General features: G+C 48.0%; 1 protein-coding gene across 1 annotated transcript; it reads left to right on the plus strand.

The window, feature by feature from the left end:
- The first annotated feature begins 1,836 nt into the window (after nt 1-1,836).
- LOC107544250 (asialoglycoprotein receptor 1) lies at nt 1,837-5,110 on the plus strand. The gene is made up of 8 exons (XM_016222069.2): nt 1,837-1,918; nt 3,329-3,448; nt 3,587-3,682; nt 3,781-3,852; nt 4,061-4,147; nt 4,257-4,408; nt 4,482-4,588; nt 4,726-5,110. Exons 1-8 carry the CDS (start codon nt 1,852-1,854, stop codon nt 4,898-4,900), a joined length of 876 nt encoding a protein of 291 aa, XP_016077555.2. The 5' UTR covers nt 1,837-1,851; the 3' UTR covers nt 4,901-5,110.
- Nucleotides 5,111-13,618: the final 8,508 nt, after the last annotated feature.

Genomic DNA, 13,618 nt, shown 5'->3' on the forward strand with positions numbered 1-13,618 from the left:
GGGTGTTTTTCAGCACTGGTCCGAGAACTGCTCCCTAATTCCTGGGTTTGGTGGCTATGGTTCAAGGACTGCTTTCTGTGCACATGTACAGCTTTCTGCACTTTTACAAACTGAACACAGTCGTGCAACCAGAGTCTAGATCAAGATGGCCATTTCCATAACCCCAGAACCCCCTGTGCTCCCCTCCAGTCACTACTGCTGGGGTAACCACTATTCTGATCCAAATGGTGTGGGTTTATTTGCCTGAATAAACCAGACTGTAACTGACAACATCAGAGAACACTCAAGTAACAGCCCAACAGCGACTAAAACGATTGGCCACAGTGCCTGCGCATGCAAACAACAGGGAGCTTTTCAGGACACAGGCAAACAAGGGTGCAGCCGAGGCTTCCACACCTCGTGCGAGGGACATATTCTTGAGTGTCTCATAATGTCAAACTCTCCTAACTCAAGCCTAGTGTTTTCACGAAATAACTGCAACAGGATTTGCATGACTTCACATTTGGGGCCTAAAGTGAGACTTATGAGTGTCTTCGTTATTAGTGACTTCTAATTTAGCATACTTCAAATGCACACGCTCCTCTCTGAACATTGCCTTCTCTGACGCCGCCATGGAACCGTGGGGGGCTGCGTTTTAGCATCTCTGGGACCTCAGGGCCCAGCCATAGTGACTGCATAAGATCCTGGAATCAGGCGGCCCCAATTCTGGTTCCCCCTTTGCCGCGTCCTTGCAGTGTGAACCTCGGTAAGCTCTTACCTTGCAGGGCCTGAGATTCCTCACTGGCGGATGTGCTCTGGGGTAATGAGAGGAGTTAATGAACAAAGAGCCCCAGGCACACAGCGGGAGTCAAAGGAGGTTTGCTGGCACCAGTATCTGGAGAGGTGGGGAAAGCCTGCTCTCTCCTCTCCTCATGCCTTGTCCCCCGAGCTGCTGGGGAACTTTACTCCCCAGGAGACTGAAGCCAGTCAGCTGGGGAGTCCGGAGGTTGAGCCCCTAAGGAAGCTGGGGCCTAGGCTCAGATGCTAGGGTCACAGGCCCAGGTTGGGCAAGAGCAAAGAATGAATGGGTTTCTCTGATCCTGGTCAGGATATTTGGAGACACCCACAATTCTGAGAATTCAGAGGCAGGAAGTGACAGGGGCAAGGGGCAGAAGGGAACCGTGGAATTGCAGCCTGGCCCTCTAGGCTCCCCTCCCAAACCGAGCAATGAGTGAGGTGACCAGCATGTAGAGGTGAAGGGGACAGATCTGGACACTCCTGCTCCCTGGGAAGGAAAGCAGAGGCAACCCATCCCCCGCTTCCACCCCCACACATCCCCTGAGTTCCAAATCCATTTCCACCTCTGTTTAAGTCCAAAGTCCCTGGCACTGGAGATGCCAGGTTCGGCACGTTAGGAACACACAGACAAGCAGACAGGCATAAGCACAGGTCTCAAGGCCCTTGTATGGACCCTGCCCCTTCCTCTCCCATTGCCTGGGGGCTGTCTGCACACCCCAGTTCTCCAGGCTTCTGCTTCCTTCTTAGCCTGGGATCTGCACAGCATTGAGGGATCCAGGAGTCACCCTCGAGATCATCAGCAAGTAAAAGGGGAAGAAAGGCCGGGTAACTGACTGGGGGTGGGTTGGGGAGGGTTGGGGGGGACCAGCTGTCAGGAGGGGAGGGGCTGGGTGGGAAAACTTCAGAGGATGGATTTTGGGGGACAGGCCTGGGAGGGATTAAGAGAAAGAAGGAAGGTCTCTGTGTAGCCACCGGTCACTTTTAAAGGGAAAGGACCCACACCCCAACTCTGTTTGGTCCCAATCTCAACCCTAACTTCAGCCTTGACCTAGTCCCAGGTCCAGTCGCCCTACCATGACAAAGGAGTATCAAGATCTTCAGCATCTGGACAACGAGGAGAATGACTATCGTGTCAGACAAGGTGAGGGGGCACCTTCCTCTCTTTCTGAAGGGTGGGCTTTAGGTGGCTGTGGCTTCCTTGCCTCAGATCCTGCTTCTTTCTGTGACCCCTGCCTCTGCCTCTGGGTCTGCCCCTGTTGCAAGAACATAACTTCTGAGCTGCCCTTCTTAGGGGAGGTGTAGGGAGTGGGGCTGGAGTCCCTTTCTTGGTGGTGGTACCCAAGGCTTCTGCATGCCTCTTGACCCTTGCCTTGCCATCAGTCGGTTGCCTCTCGTATGGGCCCCAATTTTCTCTAAGAATCAATAATAATAAAAAAAGACCCTCATTTTTCTCAAGTGAGCAGGGACGTTGTTGGGGCTGAGAGAGGATCCAGTTCTTGGGGGATGGGAGTGGGCAGTGCTCTTTGATGGGGAAAGGGGGTACAGGGAAGGAGAAAATGGAGGGGAGGCCTCCCACATTCCAGCTCACTGGGACAGGGATCCCTGCGTGGGAGGGACTTGAATTCTGGCTACTCCACCTTCTCTTCCTGCTCCCAGCTAAAGAGCAGTGGGATTCATGGAGAGAGAAAGAAACCTCTTTCTCTTGCCCCACCTTCAGAGAGGAGCAGTGGCTCCCCAGCTGGTCTCCCACTCCAGGGGCCTCCAGCTCACAAACTCCATCCTCAAGGCTCTGATGAGGGTCATCAGCTGCACTGACACAGTCAGGCCACTAGGTGTCAGCAAAAGCCCAGGGCAGGGTAGATGCCCGCGCAGGCCAAAGCTTTGCTTCCATCTGTGACCCTCTCCCCTTCCCCACTTCCAGTTGCCCCTGGCCTCTCAGTCACCCACTGCCCATATTTCTTTTTTTCTTTTTTTAACCCTCACTCGAGGACATGCTTTTATTGATTTTAGAGAGAGAGGGAGAAGGAGAGAGAGAGAAACATCGATGTGAGAGAATGTCAATTGGTTGCCTCTCCTTTACACCCAGACTGGGGATCAAACCAGCAACCTGGGCATGTGCCCTGACTGAGAATCAAACCTGTGACCTCCTGGTGTACGGGACGATGCTCCCACCAACTGAGGCACACCGACCAGGACATGCCCATATTTCTTTTCTTTCTTTTTAAAAATATGTTTCTATTGATTTTTAGAGAGAGAAAGGAAGAGGGAGAAATACAAACATCGATTGGCTGCCTCCTGCGTGCCCCTTACTGGGGATCGAGCCCACAACCTGGGCATGTGCCCTGACCTGGAATCAGACTGGTGACCTCTTGGTTCCTGGGTGGACGCTCAACCACTGAGATGCACCGGCTGGGCAAGCCCATATTTCTTAACCTATGTGATTCCTCCTAGTCTACAAGAGGAGCCTTAGCCTTCTCTCCTCCTAGGACCCCAGAGCTGCCCCACACTCCTTTATATGTCCCTGAGACCCTGATGTCCTCTCCTCTTGCAGGACCGCCTCCTAGCCGCAGACCACTGTTTCAGCGGCTCTGCTCTGGACCCCGCCTCCTCCTGCTCTCCCTGGGCCTCAGCCTCCTGCTGTTGGTGGTTGTCTGTGTGATCGGATCCCAGAGTGGGTGCCCCAGGGGTGGGCAGGAAAGGGAGCAATGTTGGGGGAGCTTGGTGGGAGCAGTGGTGGGGGGAGTGCTGGTAGCTGTGATAGTGGACACAGCCCTCTCATTCTGTCTACTCCACACCTTCTCCCGTCCAGACTCCAAGCTGCAGGAGGAGCTGCAGGCTCTGAGAGAGACCTTCAGCAACTTCACAGTGAGCACAGAGGCTGAGGTCAAGGACCTGCGCACCCAGGGTGAGGGGCGCCCGGGCCGGGGCTGAGGCTGGGGGCGGGGAATGCCAGGGCTGTGGGACGCTAGGGATGTTGGGACATTGAGCAAGTTTCTCCCCCAGGAGGAGGTGTGGGCAGAAAGATGAAGTCCCTGGAGTCCCAACTTGAGAAACAGCAGCAGGACCTGAGTGAAGGTCAGAGATGGAGCCTGGGTGCCAGTGCATATGTGTAGGATACAGGGTGTTGCTCAGGCCAAGCTTGGGGTCTTGTGGCAGGGGCACCTGTGATTGATCTTCCGTCCTGTATACAGATGCAGACCCTTCCCAACCCTTAGTGTTCACACTGACCTCCTTTGCCTCCTCACTCTCCCTTCCCACCCCCCTCTGCCCTCTGCCTCCCCAGATCACTCCAGCTTGCTGCTCCATGTGAAGACCTTTGTGTCTGACATACGAAGCCTGAGCTGTCAGCTGGCCATCCTCCAAGGCAATGGTGAGGAAGCAGGGATGCCCAGACCCCCTTTCCCGCCTACTTCCTTCCCCTCCAGGCAGCACGTCAGCCCCTCCCCTCTCCCCTCTCCCCTCTCCCCTCCCCCTTCCAGGCTCGGAAAAGGACTGCTGCCCGGTTAACTGGGTGGAGCACGAAGGCAGCTGCTATTGGTTCTCTCGCACGGCCAAGTCCTGGCCCGAGGCTGAGAAGTACTGCCAGCTGGAGAACAGCCACCTGGTGGTGGTCAGCTCTTGGGAGAAGCAGGTGAGGGCTCTGGAGGGCTCATCTGGGAGCCTGGCTGTTCTACGGAGAGGTCACCCTCTTCCTCTCTCCCCAGAAATTTGTCCAGCACCACATGGGCCCTGTGAACACCTGGATGGGCCTCACTGACCAAAATGGGCCCTGGAGATGGGTAGATGGGAGAGACTATGAGACGGGCTTCAAGTGAGTATCTGTGCTCTGCATTGTCACCCCCTCCCTGGGCCCTGCTGTCCCTGCTGGGCAGGTCCAAGGGCAGGAGGGGCTCCTCAGCTGGGCTAAGGATCTGGCCTCCTGGGCTCCAATCTGTCTGGCCTTCTTAGGAACTGGAGACCAGAGCAGCCTGATAACTGGTTCGGGCATGGGCTTGGCGGAGGCGAGGACTGTGCCCACTTCACAAATGATGGCCGCTGGAATGATGACGTCTGCCAGAGACCCTACCGCTGGGTCTGCGAGACAAGGCTGACGAAGGCCAGCCAGGAGCCTCCTCTCCCCTAAGTTATTTCCTCAATGCCTTCACCTGTGGACGGGCCCTCGTTTGGGGATCCTCCTATCTGGGGGCCTCCTGCATTTTCTCCGGGGTTTTCACCTAGGATTTTAAGGGAAGGGGAGAGGACGGTGTCTGAGGAATGTGGAGTGATGTTCTGAGAGGCGGGGAGACTGAAAGCTATGTCACTCTCTGCAGTTTGCAGGTTATTATTGCCAACTTTTTTTTTTAGAGTAAAAAGAGAAATATACAAAACCTTTTGAGTTGTCTGGTTATGGGTGTTAGAAAGGGAGACGGGCTCGTTGGCACTAGGAAGCCTTGGGCAGGTAGTGGGTCATTGTGAGAACTGTGTGGGCTTTGGGCCAGATGGCGGGACTGTGATTTACAGTCATGTGGTTTACGGAGAGTTGCTCTGCTCTCTGAGTCTCAGCTGGAAAACAGCGTTGTTACTGGGCCCATCCTCCTTCCAGCAACCCCTGGAACAGCACCAGCCCTGTGTGTTGAGTGCTTGCAAAGCTTCAGACGGAACGCCTGGTGTCTGCTGCGTGCATTACAGTGAAGAGAGGCAGCAGCCACAGGTGACAAATACAATGAATGAAAGCTGAGCCCCTGCCAAGAGTCACCAAACACGTGAGGAAACCAGTGCCATGGGAGGGAAGACCCCAGATAAACAGAACCCACAACCCAGGATAGGAGTTAACAGGACAAACAGATCAAGACTTTACAGACACTTACGGGTTTGTCAACAAAAATTTACAATTAGCCACAAATAAGTCCCCAACTAATTGCTTATAAACAGGAGCAATGTTCTGATCACAATAAAACACAGATATGAAAACAAAAGAACCAAAAAGGACTTGCAACATAGACCTTTCTCACCACCTTCCTAGATCACTTTAAGAGAAAATCAGAGTCAACTCAAGTGACTTAACCCTTTGCGGTCGTATTAAATTTGGACATGGGTGTCGTACTGGTCGGAATTAATTTCCATTGAAAGAGCAGTGGTACATAGCATGCAAGATTATGAAGGATAAACAAGAGAAATTATGAACTGATACATGAATGAATAGAGTTAAGATTCGTAGGGTTCCTTGCTGTGGTGGCTGAGAGCAGACAAACGACTGCAAAGGAGCAGGAGAGCCGCGCGCTCCGGGCTGCTGGATGGCGTAAAGCAGCGCCCAGGGGGCGCTCGCAGCCCTCAGCGTGTCCATGAACCACCACGGAGGGCGGGGCTGAAAGAAGCTAAGATTTACCTCTAGAAACTTCTAAAAGAAAACAAAATAAGCCCCCCAAAAAGAAGAAAGGGATTTATTTTTTTAAGAAGCAAAAATTAATGAACTAGAACATAAAAATGTAGATATGAGCAATAAAAGGAAAAGCTGATTCTTGGAAAAGGTGAGTAAAGTCAACGTGAAGGAGAAAAAGGGGGCGCAGCCGCAGGACGTCGGGAGGGAGCGAGGTCAGGAAGCAGAGGGGGAGGCTGTGCTGGGGGGGGCGGTTGCTGGCCTGAACCGGCAGGGCAGGGACAGTGCTCCGCCCTGCATGGCCTTCAGGTCAGTCCCTTAGGGGCAGAGCCGGGGACTTCCAGGCTCAGCAGGGGGACAAAGGAAAAGCAATGTGAAGCTAAAGGAAGGCCGGGAAGGAGGAAAAGGAATGAAACAGGTAGATAAGAAAAGGCACAAAGTAAAAGGTTAGTGCTGAATCCAAGGATGTTGCTGATTACATTAAATACAGGAGACTAAATTATCTTGTTAAAGGGAAATAACTTCCAGACGGAATAAAAATAAGGTCCAACCATATGCCCAAGAGACACATCTGAAAAAGAGAGGTTGACAATGAATAAACCAGATCCAGAGACACAGAAGCAGGGAACAGACTGACAAATCTCAGGGCAGGCGGGGGTGGGTGGGTGGGGGAGAGATTAACCAAGGAACACAGACAATAGTGTGGTGAAGGCCTGGGGGGAGGGGGAGGGGGGAGGGGATCAATGGGGGGGAAAGGGGACATTTGTAATACTTTCAACAATAAAGATACTTTAAAAAATAAAAAAGAGAGGTTGAAAGCAAAAACGTGAAAAAGATATGCTAAGCAAATTCTAACCAAAATAATGATATCAGGTATAGTTCGCAACAAAAAGTGTTAATAGAAATACAGAGGGTCATTCGTAGTGATAAAAGTTCAATTCAACAGGAAGATACACTAGTATTAAATATATGTGCACAGAATAACATGGCCAGGAAATATACAAAACAAAAGTTTTGGACATATCAGAACAAGCTGACAAACCCATATTCTCAGTAAGAGGTTGTAATCCATCTCTCTAGTAATTGATAGATCGATCAAGCAGACAAAAAAAAGTCACCAAGGAAACATGTTTTGAACCCCAGATTGTAGTATTATGATCCAGTGGATATATTTAGTACACTGTACCCATTACCTACAGAACACTCATTCTTTTCAAGAAAAATGGAACATTTTAAAAAATTTGAGCAAATACTGGGCCACAAAACAAATTCTAACTAATTTCAAACAAAATATTTTCACTACAATGACTGAAAATGTCAAATCCCTATATAAAACATTAGCTAACCCAATCAAATGGTGTATTAAGAGATATGTTCAAGTAGCATATATGCCAAAAGTTCAAAGATGGTTTAACATCAGAAAACATTTATTAATAAAATAGGCTTAGGGAGTACAGAAGACTAGATTAATGGGGTACAAAATAAAAAAATAAAAAAATGCAGAAAAAGCACTTGGCAAAAGTTCAACGCCTGTTTAAGATAAAGTTTGAGGGTCTCTGCGGCTTCTGTTTTGTTGAGTCACTGTTCTCAACACGTGGGTTCTACTGCATTTCAAGCTGTCTTGCCCTACTTCAGCCATGAGACATTCCAGGTAAGAGAAAGGAAAGGAGAGGACAATGGCACATTCTCTCTCTCTGTGTGAGGACACTTCTAGAAGTTGTATGACCTTAATCTGTTTGATCAGAACTAGTCCCAGGGCCACAGTTAGCTGCAGATGTGGCCGAGTAGTACACTCTTTATTCTGGATGGCCAATTCCAGCTAACACTCAAGGCTTCCTATTGATGTAGAGCAGAAGTCAGCAAACTATGGCTCTCACCTGTTTTTGTAAATACTGTTTTACTGGAACACAGCCATGCTCATTTGTTTACATATTGCTTACGATGGCTGTCATGCTCTAAGCAGAATTGAGTAGTTGCAACAAAGCTGGCAAATATTTGCCATGTGGCCCTTTACAGGAAATATTTGTAACTCCTGATGTAGAGAAGGGAGAATGGATATTGGGGTCAATTAGAAGTCTCTGCCACACTGATATTACTGCTGCTGATTAGCATCGTCCTGGGTATCCTGGGAAACTGCATAAGACAGAAAAAGGCATCACAGTTTTAAGGATTGGAAAGGAAGAGATAAAACAATACGATCATCTACACAGAAAATCAACACCATCAACAAACACTTAGACCTAATATAAAGCTTCAGGTGTATCAGGCAGCTATCAACACTAATGTACAAAGAATATATAGGACAAATATTAAAAATAGTTCCAAATTAATACATAAAGTCAATGCAATAAGTATTAATTTCAGTTAGATTTTTAAAAGCAATTTAATCTATTTAAAAAATATAGATAAATAAAAGTCAATTTTGGGGGGAAAAGCAAAAACTGGGAGAAAGGGAAAAAGACACTAGAAGGTATTACAAAGCCGTATTTATAAAAACAGTACAGTGATTGCCTGGCCAGGTGTAGGTCAGCGGTTGAGCATCGACCAAGGATCCAGGATACTGCAGTTCGGTTCCTGGTCAGGGCACATGCCCCGGTTGTGGGCAAGATCCCCAGTCGGGGGCATGCAGGAGGCAGCCGATCAATGACGACTCTCTCGTTATTGATGTTTCTATCTCTCCCCCTCTCCCTCTCCCTTCCTCTCTCTGAAATCGATAAAGACATAGTAAAAAACAACAATAGTACAGAGATTATATAATAACTAACAAATAGACCAATGGTATGGAATAGGAAGCTCAGAGACAGAACTATGTATACATGGGAACTTAATATACAATTATAGGACACCTCAATGCATGGAGAAAATATATTATTGGGAAAACTGTCTCTCCATAGGAAAAAAAGAACTCCATGCAAAAACTCCATCACATACAAAGGTGGCTGGATATATTCAAGGCCTAAACATAAAAGGTAAAATTCTAAAAGTAAGAGGAAAAAAAAGAAGAAAGAATATTTTCACCAAGGGGCACAAAAAGACTTTATAAATAAGGTCTCCGAAGCACATACCAACTTCTCCCCTCCCAAATCAGTAAGATTGGCTGCATGAAAATGAAAAATTCCAGCTCAGTGATAATGTATCAGTTAGGGTCATAGCAAGAAACAGATAACATACATGAAATGGGTAACTGAAGGTATGAGCAGGATTAGGGAAGCCACAAGAAACAGGGCATCCCCCGGCTCTGGATTTGAAGAACTACATGCCTGTGTGCACGTTCTCCTCTCCACTGGCGTCCCTGAAAGCGGGTAGTTAGCACTAGAAGTTTAATCAGGTTCAGGGTCAAGGTTCCCGGACAAAAACCTCTCACAGGTGATGCTGTGTAACCCCCACTGCATCACAGCGGAGATACCTAATGTCTGCCATTTTTAATTTATTTTTATTTTTTAAAATATATCTTTTATTGATTTCAGGGAGAGGAAAGGAGAGGAGGAGAGAGAGAGATAGAAACATCAATGATGAGAGAGTCACTGATCAAGCCCGCAACCCGGGCATGTGCCCTGACCGGGAATCGAACCCCGATGGCCTGGATCCTAGGTCGGCACTCAACCGCTGAGCCATGCCCGGCCGGGCTCTGTCATTTTTTAAATGGACCTCTCTTTTCTAACATTTTTATTCTTATTTTCCACTCTGGCTCGACCTCCAGGAGTAGCCCAGGGGATGACCCCCTCCTTTGGGCGCTCCCCTGAGGCATCCAGGGGTGGGCGGCTGACACACACACAGACATCTCTCCTGCCTCCCTCTCCTCATTTCAAGGCACGCTCTCAGCTTCATTCTACTTCAAGGTTCTTCTCTCATTTAAAAAAAAATCCTCACCTGACGATATTTTTTCCATTGCTTTTCAGAGAGAGTGGAAGGGAGAGAGAGAGAGAAACATCGATGTGAGAGAGACACACTGATTGGCTGCCTCCTACAAGAGCCCCGCAGGCGCCAGGGCCGGGGCTCGGCCTGCAGCCGAGGTATATGGTCTTGGCCAGAATCAGAATCGTACCCAGGACCCTTCAGTCCCAGGCCAATGCTCTAAACACTCAGCCAAACCGGCCAGGCCTCTTCTCATTTTGCTGTTTTCCCTTCATGCTGGTTGCACCTCCTGTTCTCCTTTCCTTAAGCAGCCACGTGCACGGATTTGACATGCCCTTGAAAGCGTATGGGTCCTTGAAAATGGTGCGGTGCTGTTGTATGTGTAGGCTATTGATTTTTATCAATGTTATTGTGTTCTAGACTGCATTCTGTTTTCTACTTTTTTCATTCAACACTGATTTTAAGTCTTTCCATATTGTTGTTTGTACATGTAGTCACTGTTTCTTTTTTTTCCTCTGTACGATACACTTGGTTATATTTTTCTAGCTTTACTGAAGTATGATTGACAAATAAAAATTGTACATATTTATTATCCCTGGCCAGTGTGGCTCAGTTGGTTGAGTGTTATCCCATGAACCAGGAAGTTGCGGTTTGACTCCTGTCAAGGGTACATACCCGGGTTTTGGGCCTGATCCCCAGTAAGAGGTGTGCAGGAAGCAGCTGATGGATGTTTCTCTCTTCCTCCCTCCCTCTCTGTCTAAAAATAAGCTATTATTTTAAAAAAATGTACAGATTTAAGTTGTACAATGTGATTTTTAAAGGTGTACAACATGATGATTTAATATACGTATACATTGTGAAATGATCACCACCATCAAGTTAATTCCTCACATAGTTACTATTTCTTGGTGTGTGGTAAGAATACTAAAGATCTACTCTCTTAGCAAATTTCAAGTACACAACACAGCATTATTAACTATAATCACCATGCTGTACTTGAGATACCCAGAACTCTATCCTGCATAACTGAAACTTTGTACCCTTTGACCGCCATCTCTCCATTTGTGCCACCCCCCAGCCCCTGACAACCACCATTCTACTCTCTGGTCACAAGAGTTTGACCTAATTAGATTTCACATATAAATGAGATCATATACTATTTGTCTTTCTCTGTCTGGTTTACTTCACTTAGCATAATGTCCTCCAGTTTCACCCATGTTGTTGCAAATGGCAGGATTTTCTTCCTCTTCTAAGATTGAATAATATTTCTTTATATATATATATATATACCATACCTTCTTTGTCCATTCATCCATCAACAGACAGCCAAGTTGTTTCTATATCTAGGTTATTGTGAACAGTGCTGCAATAAACATGGGGTGCAGATATCTCTTTGAGATGCTGATTTCATTTCCTTTGCATAGACACCCAGCGGTGGGGTTGCTGGATCATATGGTAGTTCTAGTTTTAATTTTTGAGGGCCCTCCATGCTGTTTTCCTTAGTGGCTATGCCATAGTCACTGTTTCTAAATGCTGGACAGTAGCCCACCAGGCACACTCATCACATTCCACTATCAGCAGGCACCTAAGTTGCCTCCAGTTCCTGCTTCCCAAGCAGCAGTGCAGTAAACATCTTCCCAGGGTCCTGTAAAGGACCAGTGGGAGAATTTCTCTGGGATATACACTCAGAAGTAGGATTGCAGTCATCCTTGCACATGCAGATTGTCTATTCCGCTTAGTACTCCCATCAGCAGTGCATGAGGTTCTCATTGCCCCCACATCTTTGCCAGCACTTGACTTCCTCTCTAATTTTTGTCAATCAGACGGGTGTAAGGAGATGGCTCATTGATGTTTTAAATTTGGTTTCTCTCATTACTAGTGATTATAAGTGTGTCTTCATATGCACATTAGACCTGAGTTTCCTCTTCCGTGAAATGCCTGTTATATTCTTTGCTACTTCTAGAATAGGTTTCCTATGTGTTTCTTTGTCTCTGCTGGAAGTCTTCAACTTGTCCCTCCACATCCAGGGGCCTTGAAGGAAGAGCTGTATGGCTCCATCAACCTGCTCCTTGCCACCTGGCTTCCAGAACAAGCAGGAAATCAGAGGGAGAAAGAAGAGTGAAGTGAGGATACTGACGCCCCCAACTCCCTCCCTTCAGAGTAGCTGTGAGCTAGTTGCCTCCCATAACCAAAAGTCACAATGGCCTGACAAAGTCACAGCTCCTAGGAATGAACTTAAGAGACGTTCACGCCCTGGCCAGTGTGGCTCAGTTGGTTGGAGCATCGTCCCACACACCAAAAGGTGGTGGGTTTGATCCCCGGGCTGGGTGCTTGCCGGAGGCAACAGATCGATGTTTCCACCTCACATTGAAATTCCTCTCTCTCCCTCCCTTCCTCTTTCTAAAATCAATAAAAAGAAAAAAAGAGAAAAAAGGAGAGATGTGCAAGATGTGCGTGAAAGCAGCTGTAAAACTCTAATGAAGGTGATAAAAAGAACTCAATATAGATGACTTAGTCTTGGCTAGGGAGTCCTAACAGTGCAATGATTTGAACTTTCCTAGATTACTGTCTAAATTCAAGGTTATCCAAATCAAAATGCCTATGTGATTTTTTGGTTTGGAATTTGACAACATGATTCTAAATTTACCTGGAAGAATAAACGTGTGAGAATAGCCTGCAGAAAAATTTAAAAAGAACAATAATCAGGGGACTTGTCCTATTAGATATTACTAAAGTAAGTAATTAAATACATAATTAATTAAATAAGTAAAGTAAAAAATAAGTAAGTAAAAAAAGTTTAAAAAGAACAATAATCAGGGGACTTGTCCTATTAGATATTACTAAAGTAAGTAATTAAAATATAAAGTAAGCAATTAAAACATACTTGGCACTGACACAGGAAAGGGCAGTTGAATCGATGACGTGGAGAGGTTCCGAAACTGGACCCAGGGAATTCGCCGGGGCTGTTTGGTTTGCGGAGAAGCCTCTGCCCTGGCCGCCGGCCTTGGTGCTAAACTGCGTACCGGCGAAGGTAAGCGCCCTGCGGCCACTGCGCTTCTCCCGGCGGGGCCGGCTCCTAAACGGGTTCCATGGAAACCCATTCCAACCAATAGGACTGAGGCTTGCCCTTGCTGGAGCTGCAGAGCTCCGCCAATCAGAGCGGCTCTATTCTGACCAATCAGGACAGTGCCTTTGGACTAACGGAACTCACGGATTCGGCGTCCTTATTTGCATGAGGACAGGCCAATCAGGGGCCAGGGGCGGGGACTCCTGCCCGCGGGCGGCAGCCGCGCCCGGCTCGGAGAGCTCACTCTGGAAGACTGGCGCGCTCCTTTCCCTGGCTGGAGCGGTTGGAGCTGAGGCGCCGGAGACGTCTCGCCGGAGTATAGGGGCGCCGAGGAGTGAAGGGGTGCAGATCGGAGGGGCCATCACGGAGGGGAGCTGCCTAGCTGAAGAGGGGCCTGACTGTAGCTCCGTCTCCTAAGTGCCCTGAGGTGGCACTTACACGTCGAGAGCAGGCTCAGAGTCAGCACCCACTTGGATGCTCCCATAGCTCAGCAACCAGAGTCATCTGACGCAATTGTAATTACCCGTATTATTTTCCTTATCCATATTGAGAGCCTGTGATCG

The sequence above is a fragment of the Miniopterus natalensis genome, chromosome 17 (genome assembly GCF_054644295.1).
Source record: "Miniopterus natalensis isolate mMinNat1 chromosome 17, mMinNat1.hap1, whole genome shotgun sequence".
Taxonomy (NCBI): domain Eukaryota; kingdom Metazoa; phylum Chordata; class Mammalia; order Chiroptera; family Miniopteridae; genus Miniopterus; species Miniopterus natalensis.